The sequence below is a fragment of the Parasteatoda tepidariorum genome, chromosome 9 (assembly GCF_043381705.1).
Source record: "Parasteatoda tepidariorum isolate YZ-2023 chromosome 9, CAS_Ptep_4.0, whole genome shotgun sequence".
Taxonomy (NCBI): Eukaryota; Metazoa; Arthropoda; class Arachnida; order Araneae; family Theridiidae; genus Parasteatoda; species Parasteatoda tepidariorum.
In genome coordinates, this window is record NC_092212.1 from 29,377,163 (window position 1) to 29,394,599 (window position 17,437).

Genomic DNA, 17,437 nt, shown 5'->3' on the forward strand with positions numbered 1-17,437 from the left:
AAAAAAAAAAAAAAAAAAAAAAAAAAAAAAAAAAAAAAAAAAAAAAAAAAAAAAACAGAATTTAGTTAGTGTTTGGTTTGTTTGTTTTTTTCCAAATTGCATTCACTGTTCTACAAAAAAAATAAAGTTATTTTTGTATTGATCCTGAACTAACGATAAATCTAAATAATCAGTTGATGAACAAATAATGTTTTGTTTTAAAGCCTTCATTTTAGTTTTTATGTTTCTGCTTTGAGTTTTATATTTTATCGATAATATGTGACTTTTTTTTCCTTTTGATCTTTCACGACTTTTTTCTATATATTTTTAAACTATTTGAATGTAATTGTTTCCAAAATCTATCTTAAATCAAATTTCTTAAAACTGAATGGTTTTGTTTGGAGTGGTTTCGTAACTCACACTTTAAATATAAAAGTAAAATCTCCTTAGAATTCTGGAAGAGTTAGTAGCTATGAAATAAACTGACTTTTTTATTATTGTAGTTTATTTGTAAACATTTTTATGTGTAAAGTATACTGTTTTTTTTTCTTTAAATAAAAAAAAATTAGGTATAACTTCTCAACCTGAACCAAGTTTACAAGAGAAAGAAATGGATCTTGATGTTCCAAAATCTTCTGTTTTGCTTGAACCATCCACTGAAAATGTGAAAAGTAAGCAAATTAATCTATAGCAATGGAAAAAAAAAAAAAGATTTGTATGTTTATGCATGTCTTTCTCTTATATTTCCTGAACTCTTTGTACTATGGATGGCCTTTGAACAATTTTAACCCCCAATGCCAAAAATTGTTCAATAATTTAAACTTGTCTATATATTTTAAAACAAATTTTTCTATAGGATTTATATTATGCATTGTGCTAATTTAGAAAAGTTTGCGATGCAGTTATATGTTAGTGTTTAGTAAAAATTTTTAAAATGTAAAGGAAATTATAAAATAATAATAATAATATTTTTGTAATTTCTGTAAAAAAAAAAATATTTAAATTTGTTTCATTGTTTTGTACTTTCATTTATTTATTCATTTTTTTAAAAGTTTTAAAACTGGCATATATCTTGTAGGCTAATTGGACAATTTGTCTCTTTGCAAACTGTCGACATCACTTAGCTATTAGGAAATTATGAAAAAGATAAAAATACTCTTGCAAATTCTGTTAATTTTTTTTATAAATTTATTTCATTGTTTTGTAATTTTATTGATTTTTTATTAAAAGATTTAAAAACTGGTTCATACGTTGTAGGACGTTGAATTTTTTTTATTTATTATTCATTGAATTTTTGTTTTTACATTTCTGTACAGAGTTTTTATTTAATTGATTATGTACTTTTTTTACCCTTTTGATCTTTCAGGGTTTTTTTTTNTTTTTACCCTTTTGATCATTCAGGGTTTTTTTTTTTACATTTCTCTCTTGACTATTTGAATGTAATATCTGCAAACACCTATTCTCAAATTATTTAAAAAAAAGATCAAATGATTTCAAAACCTATACTTTAAATGCATGCATAACTTATTCTTAAATATGAAAGTAAAAGCTTTTAAAAATTCTAAGAGAGTTAGTCGCTATGAAATGAAGACTGACTTTTTTATTATTATTTTAAGTTTATTTGTAAATATTACTTTAAGTTTAAAATATACTGCTTTTCTTTTATTTATTAAAAAAATAGATGTAACTGTTCCACTTCGACCTAGTTTACTAGAGAAAGAAATGGATGTTGATGTTCCAAAATCTTCTGTTTTCCATGAATCTTCTACTATAAATATGAAAAGTAAGTCAATCTATTTTTCTTATATATAATAATAAAATAAAAGGTTGTTGCATGGTTTCAAGATATTCTGTTTTTAGCATGAAAATCAAAAGTTTCATCCTGGCTTACTGCCCTTATCCGCATTTTGTTACCTTTTTTCCAAATCGTTTTCACTGTTATAAAAAGAAAGGAAATGCATTTTTGTGTTCTTGATCCATGAATTAAAGATTATTTTAAATGCTCAGAGGAGGACACATGACTAAAAATAATTATCTTTCTTTTTTTTCCTGCGTAGAGTTGTTTTATAGATGTTATGTGACTTTTTTACTTTACTTTTGATTTCTCTGAATTTTTTTAAAACATTTTTTATTTACTATTTGAATGTAATCGCTGCTGACACCTATTTCCAAATTATTTAAAGGCAAAATAGAATGTTTTTAAAGCCTATAATTTAAATATATTCATAACTTATTTTTAAATAAAAAAGTAAAAGCTTTTAAAAATTCTGAAAGAGTTAGTGGCTATGAAATGTAGACTGACTTTTTTTATTATTATAAGTTTATTTGTAAATACTATTTTTGGTTTAAAATATACTGCTTTTTTTTAATAAAATAATAGGTGCAACTGTTCCACCTCAACCAAGTTTGCTAGAGGAAGAAATGGATCTTAATGTTCCAAAATCTTCTGTATTGCTTGAATCATCTTTAGTAAATCTGAAAAGTAAGCCAATCTATTTTTTTTAAATCTATAATAATAAAAGAAAAGGTTTGTAAGTGTACCTGTATTTATATCTTTCTCTTATATTTTCCATTTGTGCTATGGTCCTGAAATTTAGATAGTGGGTACAAAGAACATTTTTAACCCCAAATCCTAAAAATTATTTAATAATTTTAATTAGTCTGTTCAGGGAGGATATTTTAAAAAACAATTTCTGTAGGATTTCTATTATGTATTGTGGCAATTTTAACTAGTTTATTCTATTTCTTTCAATTTTTTAAAACATAACCTCAGAAAAGTTTGCTAGATTACAGTTTTATTTAATCATGTACNTTTAGGAAAAACGGTAGTTTCACAAAATACTTTTTCTTAAAATTTTATTTTTGTATCCCTTAAGAAACGATATATCCATATTTTTAACATATTTTTGTGTTGATTTTTTAATATAATTTTTAATTTTCACAATTTATTTCTAAATTTTCTCAAAATAGGTACCTCTCAGAAAAACCTAGACAGACCCCTGCTTATTATTTCCTACTTTTTTTTTTTTTTAAATCATTTGTCATTTCTGTTATTTTCCCTTTGAACATAATGACAGTCAAGGAAAGGGAATAATCAAGTACTGTAACTGCACCTGTTTTTCAATTCATTTGTTTTGAATGAGGTGTGAGGAGAAGGCAGATTGTGATAGAACATGAATTCTTTTTAGTATGTCAGCTTCTGTGTGTGTTTGACAATTCATGTTTAACTGCAGTGGAGGAGAAATAAAATCGCACAGCATAAAGAGGAATAAGATTGTGATACAATTGTTTTTCCATCTGATTTCAATAAATGTGTTAGTAAAATGGGGAAACCAAAGTTAAAGTCAAAGAGTGATCTTTTTTTTCCCCTTTTGATCTTGAAGCAATTTTAAAAAAAAAAATTATTAACCATTTTAATGTAATAGCTGCAGACACCTATTTTCAAATTATTTAAGAGAAAGAATCGTTTCAAAACCTATACTTTAAATATGCACAAAACTTATTTTTAAATATAAAAGTAAGAGCTAAAAAATTCTAAAAGAGTTAGTAGCTATGAAATGCAGACTGACTTTTTTTATTATTATAAGTTTATTTGTAAATATTATTTTTGGTTTAAAATATACTGCTTTTTTTTAATAAAATAATAGGTGCAACTGTTCCACCTCAACCAAGTTTGCTAGAGGAAGAAATGGATCTTAATGTTCCAAAATCTTCTGTATTGCTTGAATCATCTTTAGTAAATCTGAAAAGTAAGCCAATCTATTTTTTTTAAATCTATAATAATAAAAGAAAAGGTTTGTAAGTGTACCTGTATTTATATCTTTCTCTTATATTTTCCATTTGTGCTATGGTCCTGAAATTTAGATAGTGGGTACAAAGAACATTTTTAACCCCAAATCCTAAAAATTATTTAATAATTTTAATTAGTCTGTTCAGGGAGGATATTTTAAAAAACAATTTCTGTAGGATTTCTATTATGTATTGTGGCAATTTTAACTAGTTTATTCTATTTCTTTCAATTTTTTAAAACATAACCTCAGAAAAGTTTGCTAGATTACAGTTTTATTTAATCATGTACAAATTTCATTGGAATTCATTGCGTTTTCAAAATTCATTCATTTCTTGAAAAAGACTTTTTTTTATCTATTATGTAACATATGCTCGTTTAAAGTTGGAATAGGTGAATAGGTTGGAAACATCACTGAAATGATTTTTTTAAAGCTAGCTGGTTGTTAACTTTATTTATAGCTTTGCTTTTGAATCACGTTTCTTTAAAACAAATTATTTTAAAGTTGGCACATTAAAAGTAATTGAAATGAATAAAAAATTTGGGTTTGTGCATGGTATTCAGTTATAAAATTTAGTATTTATTATTACTTTTTTCTCCTGTATACAGTATTTTAACAGAAAATAGTGCAAAATAAAAACCTGAATTTCTGAGCTTAAGCACCCAAAGTTTTTTGCAGATCGATTTCTCGATCATTTGAAATAGTCCCCTTTTACAGTAATTGCCATATATTTGAATGTGTTGTATAAGTTTGTTTAAAACCTTAAAATATTTTTATTACTTTTTGAAGATTGTATTTTTAGTTCTCACTAATTATTAATAATCTTAAAATCTTTGTCTTAACAAATTATCTTTTTCATTGATTTTTATTTTTTCATTGATGTTTAAATTGATTATTATTTAATTTTAAAAAAATCAGATTATTTTTATTACTGATATTAATAATTTAACCTAAATCCTTAATATTGTGGTAAATATTGAACTTACTACTCATTTTATTGTTTTAAACAAATTATCTGTAGTTTTTAAAAGTAATCTAATTTTATTAATGTTATAATTATGTAAAAAAAATTTTCTTGTGTATTAAATATAATTTACATTTTTATATAAATTGACCTGGGAAAATCAATTTTTTTTTTCGTTTAAACTTTACTATGAACCTTGCATTTATTACAAGTTTTAAAAAAAGTCCTATCTTACAAAACCCATATAATCCATAAGCGGAACACTACCACTTTTGAGCACCGATGCTCTGATGTATCACGTAGAAATTGTTTTTGGAAATAGTTATTTTAGCATGAAAGTTGTAGATGTGAACCTGGCTTACTGCCATCCAAAAGACCTGAAATTTGTTAATGTTTTGTTAGGGCCTTTTTTTGCTAAATTTTTTTTTACCTAAATTTTTACCAAAAGTACACTATTCTACAGAAAAATAAAAAAGGTTTTTATGTATACATACTGAACTAAAGATAAATCTAAATGCTCAATTGATGAACAAATATAGTTTTATTTTGAAGCCTTGATTGAATTCTTTTGTTTGTGTTTCTGATTAGAGTTTTATCAATAATATGTGACTTTTTATTTTTCCTTTTGATCTTTTAGGATTTTTTTTCTATATATTTTTTAAATTATTTGATTGTAATAGTAGCCAATATCTATTTTAAATCAGATTTCTTAAAACTAAAAGAGTGGTTTCATATCTCACACTTTAAATAAAAAAGTAAAATCTTCCGAAAATTCTGGTAGAGTTAGTAGCTATGAAATAGACTGACTTTTTTTTTTATTACTTTAGTTTATTTCTAAACATTTTTTTATGTGTAAAACATACTGTTTTTTCTCTCCTTTAAATGAAAAAAAAATAGCTGTAAGTTCTCATCCTGAACCAAGTTTACAAGAGGAAGAAATGGATCTTGATGTTCCAAAATCTTCTGTTTTGCTTGAATCATCAACTGAAAATGCGAAAAGTAAGCCAATTCATTTTCCTAATCTATAGCAATAATAATTTTAAAAAAAGGTATGCTTATTCTGTTTCTTTGAATTATTTAAAAGATAACATTAGATAACTTTGCTAGATTGCAGCTCTATTTAATCATAAAAAAATTTCATTAGAGTTTATTGCATGTTTTTTAAAAATTATTTATTTTTGATCCATTATGTGAGGTATGCTCAAATAAAATCAATTTGCAGTGAATAGGTTGGGGACATTACGGAACCGATAATTTTAAAACTAACTTTTGTTTTGTTTGAATTATGTTTATTTCGTGAATATGTATTAAAAAAAAGATCAAAAGCCGTTTATGACAGTTCTGTTATTAATATTACCATTGATCGATATATTTATTTTTATCAAAGACTTAAATCCTAAATCTTAATATGCAGTTTTGCCTTGTGGTTAGTAAAAAATTTTAAATGTAAAAGAGATTATAAAAAAGACAAAAACACGTTTGTAATTCTTGTTTAAAAAAAGTTTTATAAATTTTTTTCATTGTTTTGTAATTTTATTTATTTTTTAATTTTTTTAAAACTGACGTATATCTTGTAGACTAATTAGACAATTTGCCTCTTTGTAAACTGTCAATATCGCTTTGCAAGGAGGAAATTATAAAAAAGATAAAAATGATCTGAAAATTCTGTTAACAATTTTTTTTATAAATTTATTTCATTGTTTTGTAATTTTACTTATTTGTTTCTTTAAAACTGGTGCATACGTTATAGGATAATTGAACAATTCATCTCTTTGCTAACTTTCAACATCACTTGGCAGGGATCTGAATTTTCCAATTAGTCTATGTCATTTATATTATAGAAGATCATTTAAAAAAAGGAGCTTCATTATTATTTTCATAAGCAGTATCTTATTTTTTCTATAGAAAATTTTTAAAGATTTTGTCTTTTTTTTCTTCTAATATTTAATTTTCCATTAGCAGTTACTGTATCTGACGTAAAATTAAAACATACTTTTTGTGAAGCAGTTACTAGTGAATTACCAGAAATTACACTTTCCTTTGAATCATCTATGACTGGTTTAAAAGGTGGAATATTTTTTCTTAATTGGTTTCACAGTAAATAAATTTTGTGTCATACTTATGTTGAAATACTGTATTCCAATTTTAAATTTTTTTATATCACTTTTTAATAGGTGCAACTTCTGAAGCGCAAAATATAGAGCAAAATTTTCAAGCAGAAGTTGTGTATGTATTATTTAATTTCTTAGATATTAGTTGTTCTTTCTTTTTTTTTATTCAACTTGTTAACTATATTATGTGTTTTCTCTTTCCTTTAAATTTTTTCATTCAGCTTAAAAGCTATTGTATATCTTTTTTCTTTTAATATTTTTAGTTAATGAAAATGTAAAAGAATTTTCAGAACATATTTTTAACGAATAAATATTTTGATTTTAGATTTTCCTCAGATGTTTCACAAAGGACTCCTTTGAACGAAAAGGTTAGATAAATTTATCAGTGCCTATTGTTACTAGAATTGCATGCTTGAAAGTATCTCATATACCAGAGTCATTCATTAAGTGCTTAAAAATGATTTTGGGTAGATTTTCTTCGATTTTTCATTGTAATTTGTTTTTTATAGCAACATGTTTTTCAAACTTTATTTTTCAATGTTCAGGGCTGATTGTGCTCCGGAAAAAATCCTGATTTCCGGATTTTTCGCTAGCAGTGATCCGGAAGTTTCCGGAGATCGAAGGTCCAGACGTTTCAAAAAATCATTGATCGCAAAAGTTTCCGAAAATCAAATTTTCAAAGGTGGAACTTAAAAACACAAGTTATTTGTTTGTAAGGGAGAGCCAGATACTTTATAAGCTTATATTCATGATTAATATTAATTTTTTATCAGTAAATAGTTGTTATAATCATTAACTCAAGAAAGAAAGACATATTTGTAAATTTTAATTACTTCTCCTGGTCATCATAGGTATATGTAAATGGTATAGGTATGTGTAAAATTTTAAATATATTTTAAGTAAACCCAGAAATATTGAGAAAAAGGGAGAAAAAAAAACTTGCTTAAATTTTTTTCTAATTTTTCAATTTAAACTGTTTTTTTTTTTTTTTTAACTCAAGAAATTTTCCGGAATTTTGACTTGGGCTCACAATCACCCCTGAATGTTATAAAAAGTTAGACTTTTTTAAGGTTTTCGAAATCAACATCGGTTTGAGTGATGACCTTTTCAATTGACTCTGAATTCTTATCCTTTGAGTCATTTTTATCAAATTTGGAAATTAAAAATAAAACATCAGGAGCAAAATCTGGTCAGTGGCAGATCCGGGGGGGAAGGGTTGTGACTTCCCCCAAAATTGAATAAAAAAATGAAAATTATTTTTTTAATAGTTTACAACAGAAATAAAATATTTTAAAAATTATTAAAGGGGGCATATACACCGCAAAAATCGATTTCCCCCATCTAATTATGTTCTTCACTGATTGATTTAGATGGTGAAATTAGTTTGATGTTGAAAAAATCTTTGACAGATTTGCCAAAGTTTCTAAAAAACGCATTACATTTATTATTTAAAGATTTTGAATACTTGAATTATTTATGTATTGTTCATTATGAGAAAAATAAATGAGAAGACTAGCATTAAAAACCCCAGTTTTTGTTTTCTTTTTTCAAAAAAAAAATATTAAAAAAAAATTTTTTTATAAGAAAAATTAATTGGAGGGAGGGGATCTGAGTCTATGACTCTCCTCCCCCCTAGGAAAAATTTCTGAAGTCGACCGTTAACTGGTGAATAAGATGTAAGAATCTGACTGTTAGTTATATATATTTTGCCATTATACAATTAATATATGAATTTTCCTATGCAACTAATTCAACATCCTTCGTGCTGAGATTTTTTCGCCCGAAAATTTTGTGCGAAATTAAAAAACACTGAAGAGATTGTGGCGTCAAATATTTCATGCACTTGAATTGATAGGTTACTCAAAATCCTTTCTTCAATTTTGCCTGTAATTTTGGAGCCAGAGATCACTTGCAAATTTATGTTTATCACATATGACCACATTTAAATTAATTTTCTTCAATGTTAACAGTCACCAACACAATCCTTCTAATCGGAAAAAATCCTTCTAATGTGTAATTTTACTCAGCTTTAATTTCTTTCACTGTTTAACTTATAAAATAAAAATGTTTAACTACTGCACAAAACTCTTTGTTTCTCAAAGAATGATCCTGTGACCAGGTGGTGAATAAAATTGTAGCTTTAACAATAATGCTCTAAGAAATGTCAATTTCTACAAGAAAAGAAAAACAGCAACACTGCAACTGTTATCGTTGAGATTTTTTAAGGAAGTGTTGAACAAACTCCGGATATTATTGCAATTCTGTTTAGCAAAGGAGCCCAATCTTTTCACTGGTCCCTTGAACTCTCAAAAGGTTTGATATCATTCTGTTAGGGGACACAAAAGCTGAGTTTGTGCCCTGGTGCTGTAAGTTCTAGCTATGCCTCTATTTCTCAGGTGTTATGTTTGACAGAAATTTAGCCATGTCTGAATGAGCCAGTATGAAATTCCAGAACTTTAATTTGAGTAATACTTCTTTTTCATTTAATAAATCCTACATTTTCTTCTTGAAAAATTAAGTTTTATCAAAACGTAGGTATTTTTTAGTTCATTACTGGAATTATCTTATTTATAGTGTAAGTATATAATGATTTAAAACAAGAATTTGAAATGCTATTTTAATAAGGCAAATGATAGAAAAAAATTTTAGTGAAGGTTTTAATAATGATTTTGGAAGATAACTATCAGTAATCTGGAAAATCATGACAGAAGAGTTTAGAAGAGTACAGGTTAAGCAACAATCTATTTAGTTTCTAAAAATCAGAAAGTCTCAATCTTAATAGTAAATGGGCCTAACCTTAAATGATCTAACAAATTGTAGTACTCATGTACAGTAATTTTTGTACTCCTTAAACTGTTCTAAAAACGATAAATTAAAAAAAAACAATTTGATTGAAGTGAGAAATAAAAAATGAAGCAAAATAATTTCATCTTTCCCCTTTCAATAAGTTATTTTAAAGCAATTTTCTTTCTCTATAGAAAAAGGGGGGGGGGAATTACTCAAATTGGAAACACTGCAAGCCAAAAATATTTAATGATTTAACAATTTAATTTTATCATTTTATAATGAAGTATAAAATTTCAGTGTTATATAATTTTTAAGTTAGTGCCTTTAGCTAATTGTTACTTTTTTTTAATAGTAACTTCATGCATAATATTAATATTATGATGCATAATATTAATATATTGAAACAATTTGTTTATACATTTTTAAATTGTGCTAATTTGAATTTTGTAAATGTTGACTATACATATTTCTGTGTTATTGTACTTCTGATTACTGATAGCCAGTTTGAAAAGTTGGCACACCTGTCTGCAATTTTATACTAGAGCTTTGCTTAGCTATGACACAAAACCAGTCAATAGATGGGTTAAATTAAAATTGCCTTATGAACCCACTACTTTTTCCAAACATTGACTGAGAGCCTGTCATATGACCACAAAGTTATTCTTAACTTAACTTTGTAATTTTGTAATCTGAATATTCATTTAAAAATTGCTTAGATTTAAATTTTCATTAATAATTTTTTTTAATTTTATTATTTATTTAGATGCTGCACTCTTCAGCATTTAGACTCCTGCATTCAGAAACAAGTAAAAGATGCTTTTTTAAATTTTATTTTATCCTGTTTTTTTCCTAGAATATAATTTTTTGGTACTAACAATGATTTCAAATCAATTTCGCATATTTTAACAAATAAGTTTTGAATTAATGTTAAACGTACCTTTTTTTATTAATAAAAGTTGAAAGAAAAGTGTTTCACTAAAATACTTTTAATTTTTTTTCCCTTCCAATGTGATGGAGTGGTTTTCCATATCACTTAAAGCTGCAAAGGGTTGAATCATAATAATTGAGGCCTCCTGCTATTTTATTTTGTGTAAGCATGGTTGTTATTGTACTAGGGATAAAAATTAATATAACTTTGTCTATGGTCCATTGGATAAGTATCTAAAAGCTAGTGCTAGTTCATGCTTATTTAACTGGTACATTCACATGTCTCTATTAATTAAAAAAATAATAATAATACAATGGATAAAGTGAATTTAGTTAAAAAAAATTTAATACAGAGAATGTGTGGGGTTGAATTGTATTTTGAACCAATAAAGCTGACCGATACACAAAGCCAAAAATTAAAATAACCAAAACAACATACAACCATTTACACATAGAATTTTGGTCAGTAGACCACTAATAATTTATTTAACGATATCCTTCTGAGTCAAATTTTAGAGATCTAAACAAAAACCACCATTAATTTTGAGCCTTGCCATTCAGTAATTTTAGGACATCTTAAGCTTTAATTAAAATCGCATAGAATGTGTTAGTGAATTGATGATAACATTTATATTTCCTTTAAATTTGAGTTGTTTGATCTTGCAGTTGTTTGACAGTTGTTTGCAGTTGTTTGATCTTTTCTTCTCTTTTATGAGGTCGATTATTTATAGCTATTCTTCTTTCCATGTACAGACATTTTTTTTATGACAATGCAAGAGAAATATTATAGTCTTAAGGCTGTCTGTGCAATAAATACTATGTGCCTTATGCTATTTATTTTTTCATGTTAAGAAAAAGATATCAGTTTTTTAATTTTTACACTTTATTATTTTTTTCACGACTATAATTTATTCATTTTGGAATTTCAATGTTTGAATTGGTAATAGTGTCCCACTACGTGATAAATAAATTTAAAAAAACTTACCTTATTTATTTAACTTTGTGTTTAGGTATTACAACAGACATTTATTCAATGGAGCAGGCATCATCAACTGTTGCTAATTCTGATTTAACTGATGGTGCTATTATTACTAAAGTTTCTGTAAAGACTATTACAAGTGAGATTATTACTTTAGCAATATATATATATATACAGTAGGGAACCGATTGTCCGGAACGATCGGGACCATTGCTATTCCGGATAACTGATTTTTCCAATTTCTCAATCGCTACAAAAAGCCGTTTTTTTATTGTTAAACCCAACTAAAAATAGAAAAATATTTAGAAATAATCTTAAAAAGAAGAAAAAAACGATGAAGTAATACACTAATGATTATTTCTAAAATGATGGTAAGGTAAACATCTTTCAAAAAAGAAAGAAAAATCCTAAAATCTTATGAGGAAAAAAAAAATTGTTTTTTTTTTAAAATAGCGGGAAAATTTATCGAATTTCATTCCGTTTTTTTGGTTTTCTGATTTCCGGATAACGGGTTCTGTACTGTGTATAAAAAACAGTGGTGGCCAAAAGTGTGGACACTTTTTGAAAGTTTCGAGTTTTTCAACTTTGTGTGCTTGTAGAGTATATGAATTTTCACTTAAATACAAACGTTTATATAGCAAATTGAAGGTAATTTAATGTGAAATTTAATAACAAAAACAGAATTAAAATATCTGTATTACAAAAAAAGTTATGCCTATTTTAGTTGAACAAACAAACATAAATTGTTTTGAATAAAGACTTGTTTTGTAATAAAAGCGTACTAGCCAATCACAAACACTGTTCTTAGGACCAATCAAATGTCTGTAACTATAGTTTAGGTTATTTGGATGGCAAAAGAGTTATTGTTGTGGAAATATTTTGCGGAATGATGCATACTAGTACAATTAAATAGAGTATTGCTGTTTTTTAATTTTAAAGTCCTTTCTTTTAATTAAACTAATTTTAAACAATGTCATCAACAAGAAGGAACTAATTGGACATCTACAAAAAGAAGCCGAATTGTCATATTGAGAGAAAATGGCTAATGATTGAAATTGAAAGAAAAGTTAGTAGTTCAGTGACTTGTTCTTCTGTAGGAAAGTTCTGTTTACGTTATGAAAAAAACGAAATCAGTAGAAAATGAAGAATCCGATGAAAATGCACAAGTGCTACCGCCGATAGAAAAATTAAACGGCTATGTCTTCAAGATAGAAAAACTTCATCAGATGCCATTAGATGTGAAATGAATGCATCTCAATCCAATTGAAAATTTGTGGCGATGTTTGAAAATTTTTGCACGGAAAAACCGTCCATCCAATAAAAGACAACTTATTGAAGCTATAATTGATTCTTGGCACCATGTGATTACGAAAGATGAACTTCAAACAGTCGTTCACTCAATGAAAAGAAACTGGGAAGCTGTCTTAAAAAATAAGGGTTATTCTACTAAGTATCACTTTAAAAAAATGCAAATTTAAGATAGATCTTACTATTATTGCATAACTTTTTTTTGTAATACAGATATTGTAATACTGTATTCATTATTAAATTCTACATTAAATTACCTGCAATTTGATATGTAAACTTTTGTATTTAAGTAAAAATTAATATATTCTACAAGCACACAAAGTTGAAGAACATGAAACTTTCAAAAAGTGTCCACACTTTTAGCCATCACTGTATATATATATGCATGCATGCATGCTTTTTCTTATAGATATAGTTTGTAATTGATCAGATTTAAAGTTATATCTTTATTTTTGACTTTCTTATTGTTCAATCTCTTCTCCTAAAAATAAATACTGTGATCACCACTGATAAAATCACTTATGAAATTAGCTATATTTTAAATCCACAGGAACAAAATTATTATAATATCAAAATATGATGAAACTACCCTTTCATAAAATCATAACCACAGTTTTTCAAAATCAAATTTTTGTTTGAGATTTGTTTAAAACAATTACAAACTCTGCCTCTTCTTTCAATTTTCTCAAATTTTGAAACCATATAAATAACAAATTTCACTGTACTTCCTATGAGCAAGGATGAGGATTACACTTTTTAAAGAAATTAAATGGTGAATGTTAAAAAATGAAACATTAAGAGTACAGAAATCCAAATGTAAACTTTATGAATGAAATCAAGTAAGTTACGGGATCCATGTCAATGATCATCCCTCATTCAGTAAATCCAACTTACAGATCTTAAAAAAACACTTCCTATTTTAAAGTGAACTTTACAGTAAATGGAAAGAAATGTTGATGTTACGAAAACTTTTAATAAACTTTCAACCTTTAATCTTAATTTTAAATCTTGCTAAACAAATATGCTAATATTTCAAAACCTTTCTCATTTTTAATTGAAATGTCAAATGTAGATTCAGTACAAGTGGAATAGAAAATAAATTTAGCTTTTAGTGTACTTAAAAAAAAAATTTGCCCCTTGTTCAGATAAACTTTTTTTTCTTTTCTTTTTTTATCAAAATAAACGTTTTATAAAATCGTAAGTGTAATTATAATATAAAGCAGGTATTGTACCAATGTTACATTCAGACAAAGCAAATAGTTACAGTTACCAAAATCCATTTGCAGATAATATTTTAGATTGTACTTTAAATAAAAGAGAAATGCCAACTGTAGATTAAGATTTAGAAATATATATATACATAATGATGATAATGTATTTCAATATCTTTCAACTCATTTCGGAGCTTAGGCTTCTTGCGTACTCTTTTTCAAAATGAAGATAAAGGCTGGTAACAAAATTATGAAATTTATGTAATTTTGGAAAAATTTGTGTGTCTATTACTATGTAATAATAATATGAATATTTTTGTTTCTGCTTAAAATTTTATCAATGCATTTTTTTTATAAGAAAAAAAAAAGGAGCATCTCTTTCAGTGAAATTTTTATGATGAATCTGCAGTGATATCTTCATAATTTGACTGTGACCTTCTACATAGTCAGATTAAGATTATTTTAGTAGAAATTCAGCTTAATCTAACACATGTAGCAAAATTAGCAAGTATAAGGCTTTTAAAAAATTGTGCATCAAGTCTTTATGTGGTTTAAATTTAAATTGAATTTCATACGATACTAAAAATATGTAATACAGTTAGACCTTTAATCAAGTAATCAGAAAAAAATTCTTTATTTTTTTTCCTCATTTAAGCTTTATAATGTTTAATGGAAGTAAGTTTTAAAAAAGTGTTTGAGTAATTTCCTCCCCATTTGTTTGTTATTAAAAATAAAAACTAAATTTAAAACAATCTAGAAATGCTGTTATAATCTACTGCACCTGCTGCCGTGCTGGAGGGTATCTGGTATTGAGGTGATTAACACTAAAAACTTACAACTAAGTATAAGTCTCGCACCACTTTTCTTTTTATAATGCTAGCAATTCTCTTATTTTTAAATCGGTGCAAAAAATGTTTTGTCACGGAACTAGTTAAAAGTTTTCAAAATACCATAAGACTAATTTTTAAATTTTTTTTATACTGTTGGAATTGGATCGAAGAATTTTTTGATTATAATCATTTTTCATGTTTAAAAAATTATGCACTTAGGGATTCATACTTATTAAGTAGAATGAAAATTCTTGTTAGACATAACTATTTACAGTGGGAAAGTGACATTTTTAAGATATGGTTGTGTTTTAGTGATATTCTTTCTTTATTATTTTCAGATACAACTGCTGAAATGAAGGTAGAACTAGAATCACCAGATAAAAGTGAAATGGAATTTGAAAAAATGGCTGCTCCTCAAAAGTATGATTTGCATTGTTTTATTTTTATTTTATTGTGATACAAAGATCATTCCATTAGTGATGATTAGTCCCATGATTGAATTAGCTTGTTAGTTAAGAAGTTGCCTTAGTGCGGACACAGTGAAACAGCAACTATTGTTGCCTAGTGTCAAAATCACAGCAGTTATGCAAAAACTAAATAAATTTTTATGTTGAATATTTTGTATTAAAAGTATATCAACTTATTCACTTTTATTTATTTTGTAAAAGTATGGATTATGATAGAAATCTTGCATGGATTTTAAGTTTCTTATTTTTAAATCTAATTATATATTTGTTGGTGTCAAAGTTAAATTTCCAAATTTTGAATGATATGATATTTTTGATTAAGTAAGTACCATTGCTGCAGTAATGCAGGGCACATTGTGAGGAACAAAAATAGGCATTGTTGAAAACTTTGAATTTTGAAGCCTCTCGATAGCTGCCTTATGATCATTAAAAGTTTAGTTAGAAAAATATCAAAACTTTTATCTTAAATCAGGTAAGGCAAGGTTAAATATTAATGAAAAAAATTGAAATTTAATGAAGCTCTGTTGCTCAAAAACTATTAAACCTATTGCATTCAAATTTCAGATTTTATATTATATTATTTTTGGATAAATTGAATAAGTTTTATGATTGTCTTCAAAGTTTTCTTGATTTGCATAAATAGTGATTAATAGAGCCCGGATTTTGATGACCTAAAAAATCTCAACTAATGCCCTTAAAAAGTGCAAAAAATGCCCTTAAAAATGCAAAAATTGCGCAAAAAATGCCCTAAATAAAGTAAGAATATTGAATTAAAAAAATGTTTTGCTCTTTAAAATTATTATGAGTCATTTAAAAGATATAAAGCAATGCAATACTTGTTCTACGCACATTAAAGTTTGAAAAATATGTTTTATATCCTAAAATAACAAAAAAAAAAGGAAAATATATTGACACCAAAATATTTTTATTTTGTATAGAAACTTTAATGGATATAACAACTTCCATCTCATAATATTACTAAATATCAGAATTACATTGGATTATTAAATGTTTTTTGATAATTTGAAATGTAAACGAGCGTCTCTTGTCTGAAAGTAAATTTTCATTCCTGCAGAAGCTTCTTTCAACGTCTACTGATGTTATAGGTGCGTACTTGAAAGAGACGGTCTTACTTACTGACAATTCTTCTTCAATTTGAAAAGATGCTTCACCTGTTAATATCCTAGAGATTTTCTTTATCGTTTGGAAGCCAGTGTAATAATGAAAATTGATAAAAAATAATAAAAATTGTAAAAAATTAACAGAAAACTTTAAAAAATGCATTAAAATGCAAAATACGCCCCAAAATCTCAAGAAAAATGCCCTATAAATCTAAAAAAATGCTCTAAAAGACAAAAAATGTCCAAAAATGCAAAAAAATGCAAATGTCATCAAAATCCGGGCCTTAGTGATTAAGATATAGTCAAAATTAAAGTAAAAGAGCTCAAACTCTTGTTCTCTTTCCAAAATAATGTATTAGAACAATATTTACTAGATTCCTACTATCAAAAATATTTCATCATCATTCTGGGAGTACAGCTCTTGCAGATCTCTGACCTCTTTTAAGAGTTTGGAACAAATATCTTGGGTTTCAGGATAAAAAATTCGCAAATGAAAGAACAAAGTTTTATCTTGCAAAAAAATGTTCTTGTATCTTTTTTTGTAACTAAAGTATCCTTTACTTAGCATTCTAAATTTGTTCTAGATTTTAAGTTATCATGTTGCTTTGTTTGATTTCCCACACTGCTCATATAAAATAAAATTAAAAGTAACCACAAGAAATTTAAGCTGTATTTCTTTGATCTAGGTCATCTGCTGTAGCTTGTACAAAGGAAGAGCTTCCTGTGAGTATCTTTTAAAGTTAAATAACTATATTTAAATTTTATTTCATTTGATGTATACTCTATAATTGTTTACATATTTTTACAGTTTTAGTCTATTCATGATTATTCTCATATTTTTTGTTATCATACATTATTTGCAAAATTGGATTGTCAGTGTTCTAGCAGTGGGCATTCCAGATTGTTTTGGTAAAATCTACTCGTTTTTAGATAGTAGTGTTCCTTTTTTCTACCTTTAGGGATAC

General features: G+C 26.2%; 1 protein-coding gene across 1 annotated transcript in view; it reads left to right on the plus strand.

Moving 5' to 3' along the window:
* The window catches only part of LOC107438072 (uncharacterized), an 86,606-nt gene that overhangs the window by 40,873 nt on the left and 28,296 nt on the right, over positions 1 to 17,437 (plus strand). The window contains exons 18-29 of the mRNA XM_071185527.1: positions 549 to 650; positions 1,661 to 1,762; positions 2,360 to 2,461; positions 3,627 to 3,728; positions 5,629 to 5,730; positions 6,691 to 6,798; positions 6,906 to 6,957; positions 7,168 to 7,210; positions 10,393 to 10,435; positions 11,567 to 11,674; positions 15,223 to 15,304; positions 17,159 to 17,195. Coding sequence (XP_071041628.1) covers positions 549 to 650; positions 1,661 to 1,762; positions 2,360 to 2,461; positions 3,627 to 3,728; positions 5,629 to 5,730; positions 6,691 to 6,798; positions 6,906 to 6,957; positions 7,168 to 7,210; positions 10,393 to 10,435; positions 11,567 to 11,674; positions 15,223 to 15,304; positions 17,159 to 17,195 — 983 coding nt within the window. The remainder of the gene's footprint in view (positions 1 to 548; positions 651 to 1,660; positions 1,763 to 2,359; positions 2,462 to 3,626; positions 3,729 to 5,628; positions 5,731 to 6,690; positions 6,799 to 6,905; positions 6,958 to 7,167; positions 7,211 to 10,392; positions 10,436 to 11,566; positions 11,675 to 15,222; positions 15,305 to 17,158; positions 17,196 to 17,437) is intronic.